The sequence below is a fragment of the Struthio camelus genome, chromosome 14 (assembly GCF_040807025.1).
Source record: "Struthio camelus isolate bStrCam1 chromosome 14, bStrCam1.hap1, whole genome shotgun sequence".
Lineage (NCBI taxonomy): Eukaryota > Metazoa > Chordata > Aves > Struthioniformes > Struthionidae > Struthio > Struthio camelus.
The window spans coordinates 17,877,237-17,888,998 of record NC_090955.1 but is presented as its reverse complement, the minus strand read 5'-3'; the positions used below and the strand labels follow the sequence as shown (position 1 = coordinate 17,888,998).

The window sequence follows — 11,762 nt, the reverse complement described above, 5'->3', positions numbered from 1 at the left end:
GATGTGCCTCTGCTGCGCCCAGTCTCACACGGTTCGTTTCAAGAAACCGATTGGCCTCTAAATACAGGGCAGACGAACTGCAAAATAAGGTCTTCCTTATATAAAACAACAAGGTCTTTTAATTAAAAACAAAACTTTATTTTAATTCTATCATACTAGTGTGCAAAAATATGGGGGATTTTCCTTTCTGAAATGTTTACAAAAAACATAGGTCAAAAGAAGGTTGTAATCTTATGAATGTGTAAGATCATCAGAGACTTTGTATGAGGCAAATATACAAACTCGTTACCATTTCCCTCTATATGTACAGAAGAACGATATTATGCTTTTGCCATGGTCACAATATGTAGCACATTGTAGAGAACGGCTATTGACTGCCACCGTCAACATTCATTATTTCATTTAGATCAGACCTTGAAGTATTTCTTTTAAATAACTATCTTGGAGTATATAAAATTTCAAATTCGTATGAACAGTTAACTATCTATGTTGACTTTAAGGCACATATTTCTGTCCAGATTTTATTTTGGTCCAGAGGAGCTGTTGTATTTCGCACCCCAGCTATCCAGGTAGCTGAGAGCCAGGTTTGTTATAACTATCCTTATGTCCATAGACTTCAACAACATGTATTGAATTCAGTGCATGTGCTGCAGCACTGTGTCCTGGCACAACTTGTTTCACAGGTGCACCGCTGCTTTCGTATAACCTGGGCAGATGGTCCGTGTCCTTGCAACACCCAGGAGCTGTGGTGTCCCGCGTCCACTCCTCCTGGAACCTGTAAGCGTGAAGGAAAAAGTTATGGAGATTCATTTGCTCTGCTGAGGATAGAGAACTCCCCCTTTCCCTTTAGTTGCCCATCAGGCTTTTAGGTAACAACGTGTGCTGTAACTCATGGACTCGCTTCTTCTAGCACTGGAAACAGTTGGCAGCAATGGGGCAAATAATTACGTCTCTGTAAACGCCGAGGCAGACCTTGAAAAGACTTGCGAGGTTGGTTGATCTGGGGTTGGGGCAGATGTTACTGGTTTGCGCTCCCCGGTTTCAGTGCAAGGCTGCGCCGGCCAGAGCAGATCGCTACGAGCGCCCGAAGGCGGAGGCGGCGCAGAAGGAAGCTCCTTGCTTGGTGAGCGAAGCACAGGCGGGGGCACAGAGCCGGCTGTGCACCGCAGCGTTGCAGGTGCTATTTGCTATCTGCAGAGCTGCCAGCGGTGCCCGCGCCGCGCTGCTGCGCCGCGGCTCGCCCTCGCCCTGGCCTGCCCAACCTGCCCGCGCGCTGCCCCGAGCTGGGACGCCGGGCCCGGCAGCGGGGTGCAGGCGGTCCCCCCGCGGCCCTCCTTCCCACCACGGCCTCGGGGCAAGGGTGGGCTCTGGTAACACCGCAGCTGCTGGCACGCCGGGGGCTGCTGGGGTTGTTCAGCCCCTCGCCGCAGGTAAGGGAGCTCGTGCGGTCCCTCCGAAGGCGCCGGTGCTGGCCGCTGAAGCCCGCAGCCTGCGCGCCGTGGCCGTCTCCCGCACACGGAGGAGGTGGCCAGGACACGCCGCCTGCGTGCTGCAGCCATCAGTTACGGACAGAAACAGTCCTGGAGAGGGCTTTTCGGTGAACGTGCACATTCGGAAACCCACAGGGGAAAAACAAAATAGAAGTGTAGCTACTAAATAACTGAGGTCTTGCCGCTCTGGTACAGGACAGATACACTGCGGAAACACCCTTCCTGTAAAGGAGAATAAATCTTGCTCTTCACTGAAAAGTGGTATCGCAAAACTATTTTAGGCATGAGCTGCAGTCAGATAGTGTAAAGGCATCTTAAAGCATCGCTACCTACTTTTCATGTGAGCGCTGCTACCGCTGGAGTCAGAGACATCACAGCCGTACTCAGATGAGCAGGATTTACCCTCTTCAGTTTGGACAACACAATACTCGTTCATTTCTCATACGCAACAGCCTGATAACTTCACCCATTTCACATTGAAAAACCCACAGTTTTAACCGTGCCTTGCAATCTTTATGTGTCAACAAGCCCTCAGGTGTATCTGTTTGACACCAGGACACCCATCTCAGTACCACGTGGCTGTTCACCTACCATCAGGGAACAGAAGGAAGCTACATGCGTTCATGCTGCCAGTTTTAGCACCTGAAAGAAAACCTTCCGAGAGACTTGCTACTGCGCGTATGTTTTCTTAGTACCAGCAACTCAATCCAGCGTTCCTGAAGTGATAGACAATAGTTGCAAAACGAAAACCAGATCAAAAGAGCATGCACAGGGAGACGAGTCAGGAGAAAGGCAAAGCAAGACCTCTGCAAAACACCCAGTATTGCATGGGATAGTCACAGTCCTTGCAAATAGCCCTGCCAGTGTTATATTTCAAATCTAGCTGTTTTAGTTATTGTGCAATAAATACAGTTTATTTCTACAGCTCATGTAACTCATCCCATTCTGACGTGCTCTCCTACAAAGCTCTGCACCATGAAACTCTGCATTTACCCGCTGCTCACTGCCACATCAGGAACTCAAACTGGCTAAAACTGCAGCCAGAGGATAACTATACTCCAGGCTAAGCAACATCCTCCCTGACTTCATTAACTGTCAAGCTTCCATCAACTTAAATAATTTGTCTAGGATGAGGTGATAATAGTCACTCTCTACTAATTGCTGCTTTCAGATGCAGCACACAGATACCTGGGATTTAACTGCTCCTTCTAGGAGGTCTTTCTCAAGTTAAAAGCAAAGGAAGATCAACAAGAGAGAAGATGTCTTCATGCATGAAGCCCTGTGAACATCAAAGGAACAGTGAATTCAATGGTGCTCTATCTAAGCAATGGCTGAAAAGTGCTAATAAGAGGGTTGCAGAATTGACAAGGGATAATTGTGCATGCAGCAGGCTCTCTCTGAATGCATTGCTATCAGCCAGACATGGGCTTCAGTTTGCACTTTCATCCTCAGGAGCACTCTCCACTTCACACAAGTGCTGAACGAGTGTGACCTCTTTCAAGTGCTTTAACTTTCCTTTACTCCAATTTCCAGCTGATCATAAGAAAACATGATCATAAGAAGATCAGAAAACCTCCCTGTACTCTTACTTGGAACTGCAAAACCATCCAGAAATGCTAGATGCTGAACATCTTATCTGGATGCATAAGATTACATTTGACAAGGACAGATGCAAATAGTTTATATACTGGAGCTAGGCTTTTTGGTTTGGTTGGTTCTGCTTTCCTCCTCCACTGTGTTTCAGTTTCCATCACACTAAGTAAAGAGGAAACCTGTCCTGTAACTCCTGAACAATCTAAGAAAATATAGAGCTACAGCCCCCCCGAGACAGCACGACGCTGGGTGAATACAGGCCACAGGGCTGCTGGAACTGGGAGCAGAAATAACAGCACAGCTCCCATTGAGAAGGAAGAGCAGCCACCATAAGGTTGTCAATGGGTTTGAGGAGCCTCACAAGAATTTTGCTTTGTGTGAGCTGAGAACCGTTCATTCCTAGCTGGAGGGGAAACGCTGTCCACAGGACATGGAGCAGCGTGAGAACTCGGGGGGGCCCTGGGGCCGCTGCAATGCTGCCCAGTGCTGGCACTGGCTTTGAAATGACATTTTTATATTGGAGGACGGGAGGGGATTTTTTTGTTGCTTTATGGCTGGTGACTTTGTACAATGCTCTGGGGTAATAATGGAACCATTATGGAAACAATAACAGCGGCTTTATCGAAAGCACATGTTGCTGTGCACACACCCTCTGCACTCACTGCAATGACAATTAAGCTGAGGATGGAAGTAGGTATAATTCAGCAGCCAGCTCTTCTGCACTTTGTGACGGGGCCCCAAGATGAAACCACAGCTCACTTCCCCTCCCAGATTTTTCTTTGAAATATGCGTAGCAAAAGATACTGTAAGATTTCAGTCTCTGAAAGGTGGCATTGGGAAGGCTAGAACGGAGTAATAACAAACTAGAGGAAAACACCTCTTTAAACAGAGAAGCTCAGACTCACAGGGTGGGCCAATCCATGTGAAAGGCTTGAAAGGGAAATCCAGCCCTCTCTCCTGTGTCCTTGCAGGCTGGGTCTCCTCCCCTCCAGCCCTAAGCGCCACATAATCAAACATCATATGCATAAACAACTGTATTAATTAGGTACAATTGTATCAGGCTGGTCATTTGTTATTTGCAGCCATTTCAAATATTAAACACCCTAATGATGATCAGTCCTACATCTCCTCCTGCAGCACTAGAAGGAGTCCACTGGCGGCTCTCTGCAATTTAAGTCTTGTATTTGAGTGGGGAGGTCCACAGTCACGACAGTGCAGTGACTTGAGAACTCCGTGCAAATGATCTGGCATCTCAGTTGCATCCCTGGGCACGAGGAACCAGCAGGGCTGAGCTTTGCAGGGCTGAGTTTTCAGATAAACGAGCAATTTCTAACAGCAAGGTGGACTGCAAAAGAAAATGCCTGGATCTTTTAGAGGGAGTGAAGTGCCCAGCTTTCTGGTAGGACTACTGGCCTCCAAAAGCACCCCGATAAACCAGTTTCCCCATGAAAACACACAAGAGGTTTTGCTCTCCGATAATCAGGATGATTTTGAAAAACAAACTATGCAGAAACTCAGCATCATGAAACATGCTAGGCTAAAAGAATATTTTCTTTACAGCATCTAGAAGAGCCTAGGAACAGGAGCAGTCATGACATCCCACCAAACTGCAGGTATGCCACAAAAAGAGAGCATGGCAGGTAAGCTACCCCCCCACCCCCAATCACAGGTTCAGCTGGGAGCACGGTTCCTGCTGCCGGGGCTAGAAGGAAAAAATGAGCAAAGACTTGTCCCTCCGAACAACCAATATGTTGTAGAGAGGATAGTGGTGTTGCAGAGCCGGTGTAGTCCTCAGCTGAAGTCCCAGCTGTCCTGTTAGCACAGGACATGGAGAATTCAGGCAGAACCAGGGAGCTGGCTCTGGATATATGGGAACGGTATGATGCCCCCTCCCAACGCAAAGGCATCTTCAGCCAGGCCTGCAGCATTTGGACTTTTACCCTGGAAATGGATCTAATGAACATATAGACCCAGAATGGGCTCCAGAAGCATTTCCTGGCATTACTAGATGTAAATCAGCCTTTGGGGACCTCTAACAGTCTTGCGGTAAGTCACTGTTGTAGGACACAGTGCCTGTGCCATTTTGCCCCCTTTATTCTTCTACTGATGCCTCTTCTGGCTCTGCAGCCTCCCACTGTTGAGTTTTTACAGTTGTTCCAGGTATTCTGTTGCGAGTTTTTTGTTCTACTTGTTTTTCCTGCCATCAAGCTTTGCAGCAGCATGTCTCTCAATATGGGCATTTCTTCAAGTGTGCTCCCCTTTCAGTGTGGTAACTCTGCACTTCACTGTCCTCCAGTAGAAGGACTTCAGATCCTTCAGTTGTTTAATCTCTCCTACTTATGAGGGGAAGAGCAGTTGGGAATGAGCCATTGGGGTGCAGAGGGAAGGGTAGGAACACAGCCAAGTGCCATCTCCCCTCTTGCCCATACTTCTAGAAGCCTGCTGGCCTAAGGCCACGCTCCTCAGCAAGCCTGAGCAGATATGAACGTTGCTTAGAGCACATGAGTTTCGGATTTGCGCCTCCCCTGCAACCTCTCATACAAGGTAGTGGAGAACGTCAACCATTATAGCCACTAAATGGAAGAGAGAGAGAGAATAACGTTGGTTTTACTGTGTAGGCCAAAGCTATGAGCTAATTTCAGCAACTTTACTTATGGCTTCTTGGACTGCCTCAAAATGCCAAGTTGCCTCTCCTAAGAGCGTGTTGGCTTTTTTACAAAATCTTTTCACTTGGACATCTTCGTTGTTGGATTTTCCTCGTATGCTTCTTGCCAGGTGCACTGGTAATGCATCTTGTAGTCAGAAAGGGCTCCAGCACAAAAATTTCAGGCACTAAAAATATCTTCTGTGGGAATAGACTAGCCTGTTTCTCTGCAGAAGAGATTTTTTTTTTCTCCTGATAATATGCTCCAGCTGTAGTGGATATCTTAAAGGAGGACTTCAAACCTACTGAGACATGGGCTTTTCCGTTTGACTCACTCTGCAGTCAGATCAGCTACTTCATAGAGACTGTTTTAATAACTTGGCCTAGAGCAGTGTAAAATAATTCACTTCAAAACATTCCAAATTTGGAATGCACAACTTCCCCCAAATGGCTTCACACCAGGAAAAAAAAATCACCAAATTTCTTTGCCACTCTTTAGATGTATTTTTGAGCTGGACCAGCTTCTTTCTGGCTGTCTTATTAGCTGACAGAGGATGAAAAGGAGCAGGTTTACAGCTGCCTCCAGTTCTCCCCAAGCGTGGAAAATACTAGTCCATCAGTTCTCCCTTCCAAAATAATAGCACGTGCCTGGTCAAGGAAGCGCCCATTCCAGGGCAAGTTACAGGCCTGTCATGCTGAAAAAAATAACAAAAATAGAGGCCTCTTCACGTGTGGCTATTTCACACCATAATGAAGAAGTTCATGCAAATTGAAGCAAGCTCTTTCAGCTTTTTCCTCTTACCAGCTCTGCGGCTTTTCGTGCGACCGCTCTCTTTCTGCCTCTGCTGACGTGCAACCGTGCTACGGGGAGACACAAACCGCAGTGGCCAGTTGTTACCAACTGTCTTTGCGTGCCAAAAGCAGCTTGCTGTTCGCTCTCACGGCGGTTGTGCTAAACTGCGCATATTTTTATGGTTTCTCACAGAAGCTCGGCTAGAACTGCTTCCCGGCAAAGAGCTGTTTCCACCCGGGAATCGGAAACCAGCCGCTGGAGTTTCTCTGCCTTACTGCCGGCAGGGACCTCCGGGGCCCCATCCCACCTCTCGCAGCGTCCCCGCGGGAAGCAGCTACGCCACCGGCGTGGGGGGGCCTCCCCCTTGGGCCTGGGTCAGAGTCACTCCGCTCTCGGGTAGGAACCGGTTCCCTGAATATCCCCTCTCCCTGACATTCACCTTCATCTCTCAAATACCACCAGCAGCTGGCACAGGAGGAGGCCAGTTTCCATTAAGCCTCTCGAACTGACCTTTTGCCCCGTGCCTGGGTCGGGGTCGAGACAACCCGCCCAGCCGGCCCAGCCCGAGGCTCTGCCACACGGGTGCGGATGAGGGACGAGGGTTCATCCAGGGGCTGCCGTGTGCTCCCCCCGCAACCCCCAAATTATTCCAGAGCAGCATGCTGCAGAGCCACATTGGGAAGGAAAAGCATTTTTCATCAGAAAACAACCGACCCAACAATAGCACTTACTGCTTGGGAACGTACCACTTTCAGAAAAAACCTCAAGGCCACACTGGCGTTTCCAGCGCTGGCTTCTGGGCGACAGCGAGCGTCCCTGCCGTCCGGGACTCGGCTCCGAGACCCACGGTGACGCATCTAATCCCCAGCAGGTGTGGTGCTACCTGCTGTTTCGAGGAAGGTCTCTGAGCTTGGATGAACAATTTCAACAGTCCTGGGTTCATTCTCATGCCACACTCGGAAGACTTAAATCTTAAAATGTTAGAGGGAGCGGAATATAATTTCCTGATTTACAGTAAAGTACACTTTTCTCCCGATACATGCTGCACTCGGCGAAAGAGGCTGTGAGAGCGACTCTCGCCCTTTCCCCGCGGTGACAAGCCCCCCTCTGCCCTGCAAGCCCCCGGGTGCCGTTTCGGAGGGTCACCTACGTTGCTCTCGCCCAACTATGTGACACCGAGCCGCGGCTAATCGCCTTCGCAGAGGTGACAGACTCTCTCTTCAGCTAATCTGCCTCAGACCCCTGCATCACCCGGCCACTTGCTATCTCTGCACAAGTAATCTGCTACCTCTTCTGAGAAGTAACGCTGGAGAAAAGACGTCCCTCCCAGTGGCCCCACGCCTTGCAACTTGCTATCCCCTACTCAGTCTGCTATTCAAATATCATAAAAGATCAAATGTGCTTTAAAGGTCTGCAGCTCCTGCATACAACAGTTTCTGCTAAAAATGGCTATTTTTAACCCCCATACGGTTCCTTACTTCCAAAAAGAAAGAGGTGGCATCAACTGCGACTACGCTTTGTAGTTATTGATCCCAGGTATTTGTGGACATATTTTTCATCTTTTTAAAGGAATTTGTTCATGCACACAAGATGCCACAATGAGGCTCATTACAAGTACAGTAGTTGTCATTAAAATTCAGCATTTGCTAGCAAAATTGTATGTTTAACACATTTGCTCCATGTTTAAAACGTCAGGAGAAAATGACATCATTTTATGGCAGACAGGTCTAAAACAACAATAAAGCCTCTACGGTCCAACATTATTTATAACTTTCATCCAATAGGACTCTGGACCCATATTCCAGCCCCTCTTTACATCCAAAATTACCTCATCAGCAAACAAAGGCATCACTTTAACAGATGATAACTTTTTAATTCTCCATAAGCTACGACATAAACCACAACAAACCTGCCTGAAAGAACTGGCTTTTCATTTTATTTGTTCTTAAAGTATTTTTGATCCTTAAAGTGGGCAAATCAAAACATAGCATAGTTAACCTCTAAACCTTTTTCAATGAAGTCTGAAAAGCAGTGAGACCTACATCGTTTTCTACTCAAAAATAGGCTAAGATATACTCAGGAGGGTCTTCCTAAAGGGTGGAGGAACCCTCACTTTCCCAGACACTTCACATGCTCCACGAGGAACCCGCAGAACTCTTTTCTTTACGGAAAGGAAATGCTATCGTTAAAACCCACCCTGCTTCTCAGATAAGGGCACAACTCCTCTATTAGGCCTCCTTTTTCAAGGGGGCTAAGGAGCCACTTCCCGTAGTTATATTACACAGAGCAACACCTACTGCAGCTCTGCTATGGGGGGAAAGTGTCCACGTGGCTTTAGATCTCCTGTTGCGGGTTCAAGACGTTTGCTGAGTTTTCTCATGAAAAGGACAGAGAGAAAACAATCAGACTCCCAGGTTTCTTATACAATTCCTTATTAGAAAAATAAAATAAGATTTTTGGTTCACTACGTGGTCTACTAATACATTCACAAATTGCTCCAAATGTCCAAAACAGTAATACAAACCTTGGTTAAATTATCTTTCAGTTTCTTCATGACCATGCTTGCACACTTTGGTTCCAATGCCCCCAGCAATATAAAGAAGCCTCCTTTTCAGCTTGTTTGCCCTCAGTTTTGCTGCTTTTTCCAACCGTACCAAACGTCTCTGTCTATTTCCTCAGACCATCAGAGCTATAACAGCTCTACTGCTACAGCAACGCATGCAGTTAGAAAATTCCTCCCAGCAAAGACTGCCAAAATGTGCCCTTTGTGTTAAATGGAGAAAGGAACCACAAAACGCTGCAGGTAACAAACATTTCCTTCATGTCAGCAGTCTCACAGCACAGGCCAGCTCCACGTCCGCGCTTACCTGGTGCTTCCTCTGCACGGCCCTGCCGGTACCAGGGAGCTACGCGCACAGGATGACGAGACCTACTCTAATGCATTACAGAACAAATAAGCCTTGCAAGTGAAACGTAAAGCTGACATATCACTTCTTGTCTTCAAGACTTGGCATGAAATATGTTAGCATCATTTCCACATCTCATCCAGTGCATATATCCATTTAACAGAATTAAACAGTAGAAGTGAACAGTATTTACCAGTCTTGATTAAATGGATCTTATTTCAGTGAGGAAAGAGGACGTGGTACAAATTCATAACGCAATCCCAAGGCAGAGTTTCATTCAGTGTCTGTAACTGCTTCAGTTTGATTCCCACCCAGGCTTGGGAGCAGCCGTTCTCTACATGATGAATGGCTCTACTTTCAGTTCTGGCATGGGCATATCAATACACTTGCTTTTCCAGCTGATTTTTGCTGTAGCTAGTGATCGGCTGGGAGCATATCACCTCTGCATCGTGCAAGTAAAGCGGACCTTGATCAGCAGTTGAGCTCAGGCACCAGGAGGTGGGTATGCGCACCAGGATTTAACACAGCACGTGTGTTGTGCTGCGTAGAAAAAACAGAGCTCACAGGCTTCACTCCCCTTGCGCTCTTGATTTCCCCACTGAACTTTAACCATTCTCCACGATTCTAGAAAAATAACAAACTTGTTGACTTCTGGCCCCAGTGAAGCTGCTTATCCTGATGAATTGTACATTCCCTGCTACCTTCAGTTAAGAAAAGATGTACACAACTTGGTAAACACAATACAGCCGCTTCTGCTCTGTGGAGCGGTGCAGATAAGAACTGCGAGAGAGCTTGAGGCTCCAGCAGAGCCCCAACCCCTGCGCAGAGCCCTTGTGCGTTTATCCATGTTATTGTAAAAGCAGAGGACACTTTTACCAAACATTAATGCTCTAGCAGATTGAAGTTGCTCAAAATTAAAAATTGGATCCTGAGTCTTCCAAAAACTGGTTTAGGATATAATCACCATTTAATTAGCTTTATACTTCTTTCTGAAATCACCCAAAGCTAAGAACTGATTAAACAGCCATCAGACTTTCGTGTAAGTGCTCCATTTGAATATAACATCCAGCTGCGCTGTGACATCAAAGTAGGTTTACAACCTACATAAAATTGTTTTCTGCAGGTAACCACTACAAATCAAGATGCTGCTGTACACAAAAGCTGTACAAGAGAGCAGTGAATTAAAAGTAAACAAGGACTGTGCCATATATTACTGTATACGACGACTAAGCAGTACCCAAAGGATAGCAAAGATGAAATGACATGTAATTACATGGATAGTAGCAGCAGCACAGTGATTAGAATTTGACACGTTGTCTATTCAGATTTCTATTTGTCTTTTGTTGACAACAGCACAGTCAGCGTAGCACATCCGGCCACATTCGGAGGTTATTTTGAACTGGTACAAAAACCACCTACGCCCACCATGCAGGCACCCACACCACACGCTGCACCTTATTCCCACCGGGGCATTTCTTTGGGCAGAGAGCTGACGGGCGAAAGGGAACAGCCATCGACTAGGGCAGGGTCGGGATTCCCCCCACTGCGAGTATTATTTCTGCTACAGCAGCGTCTTGCAGACAAGGATCCTACTGCGTTTGCACTGGACGCACAAAGGGAAATTGTGTTTCTCGAGAGCTTTCCTTGTCCCTGAGGGATAAGCAGCAATACTCGCTGTCCACTGCAAGCTGTACCACGGCCCGGGGGACCTGGCTGGCTCTTCCCCAGTCTGGCACCTCGGTACCGCTAAACAGCACGGAGCAGTCGCTTTGCTGCTGCAGCTCAGCCGCAGTTTAACAAAGCCCATTAGAAACCTCTCTGCAGTTAATCTGGTGCCACCTCCTCCGCAGACCAGCCTTAAACAAGCTCCCCGGGGCAGAGGGGAAAGAAACCGCCAGTGCCGGTGGGCGGTCACGCTCGGCCTTTCCGACGTGTCACCTTTCGGCAACGTTAACTCGCCGGCGGATGGGTGAGTTCGAGGAAACGCGTTGGGTCTGAGGTGGCCGGTGACCCCTGTGAAGGAGCCGCCCTGGGCTTCTGGGGCTCTCCTTCAGCCTGCACTATTCACTAATCCGCTTCCTGAAATCTGTTCAACAAACCCATTCGCAACCGCTGTATTTTAATAACCTTACCTGTAGAAGCTTCGGTTATCATAGGCCATGTTAGTCACATCATCAAATACTGATTTATTCCTGAGTTTTTTATTGTTGTTATTATTCCTCCCCTTATAACCAAAGTAAGCAGCTTGCATGTTCTCTAGTTCTTCACTTCTGAGCTGGTACCAGAGTTGCATATCTCTGTGAATAAAGCAAAGGGTAAAATACATTACCATGATA

The 11,762-nt window shown here is 47.3% G+C and overlaps 1 protein-coding gene across 1 annotated transcript in view; it reads right to left on the bottom strand.

Annotated features, from left to right (window-relative positions):
• Positions 1-116: 116 nt before the first annotated feature.
• SUSD3 (sushi domain containing 3) overlaps positions 117-11,762 on the bottom strand; it is a 72,755-nt gene continuing 61,109 nt past the window's right edge. The window contains exons 6-7 of the mRNA XM_009688181.2: positions 11,559-11,723; positions 117-775 (exon numbers count right to left, since the gene is read on the bottom strand). Of these exons, the coding sequence (XP_009686476.2) occupies positions 562-775; positions 11,559-11,723 (379 nt within the window). The 3' untranslated portion in view covers positions 117-561. The remainder of the gene's footprint in view (positions 776-11,558; positions 11,724-11,762) is intronic.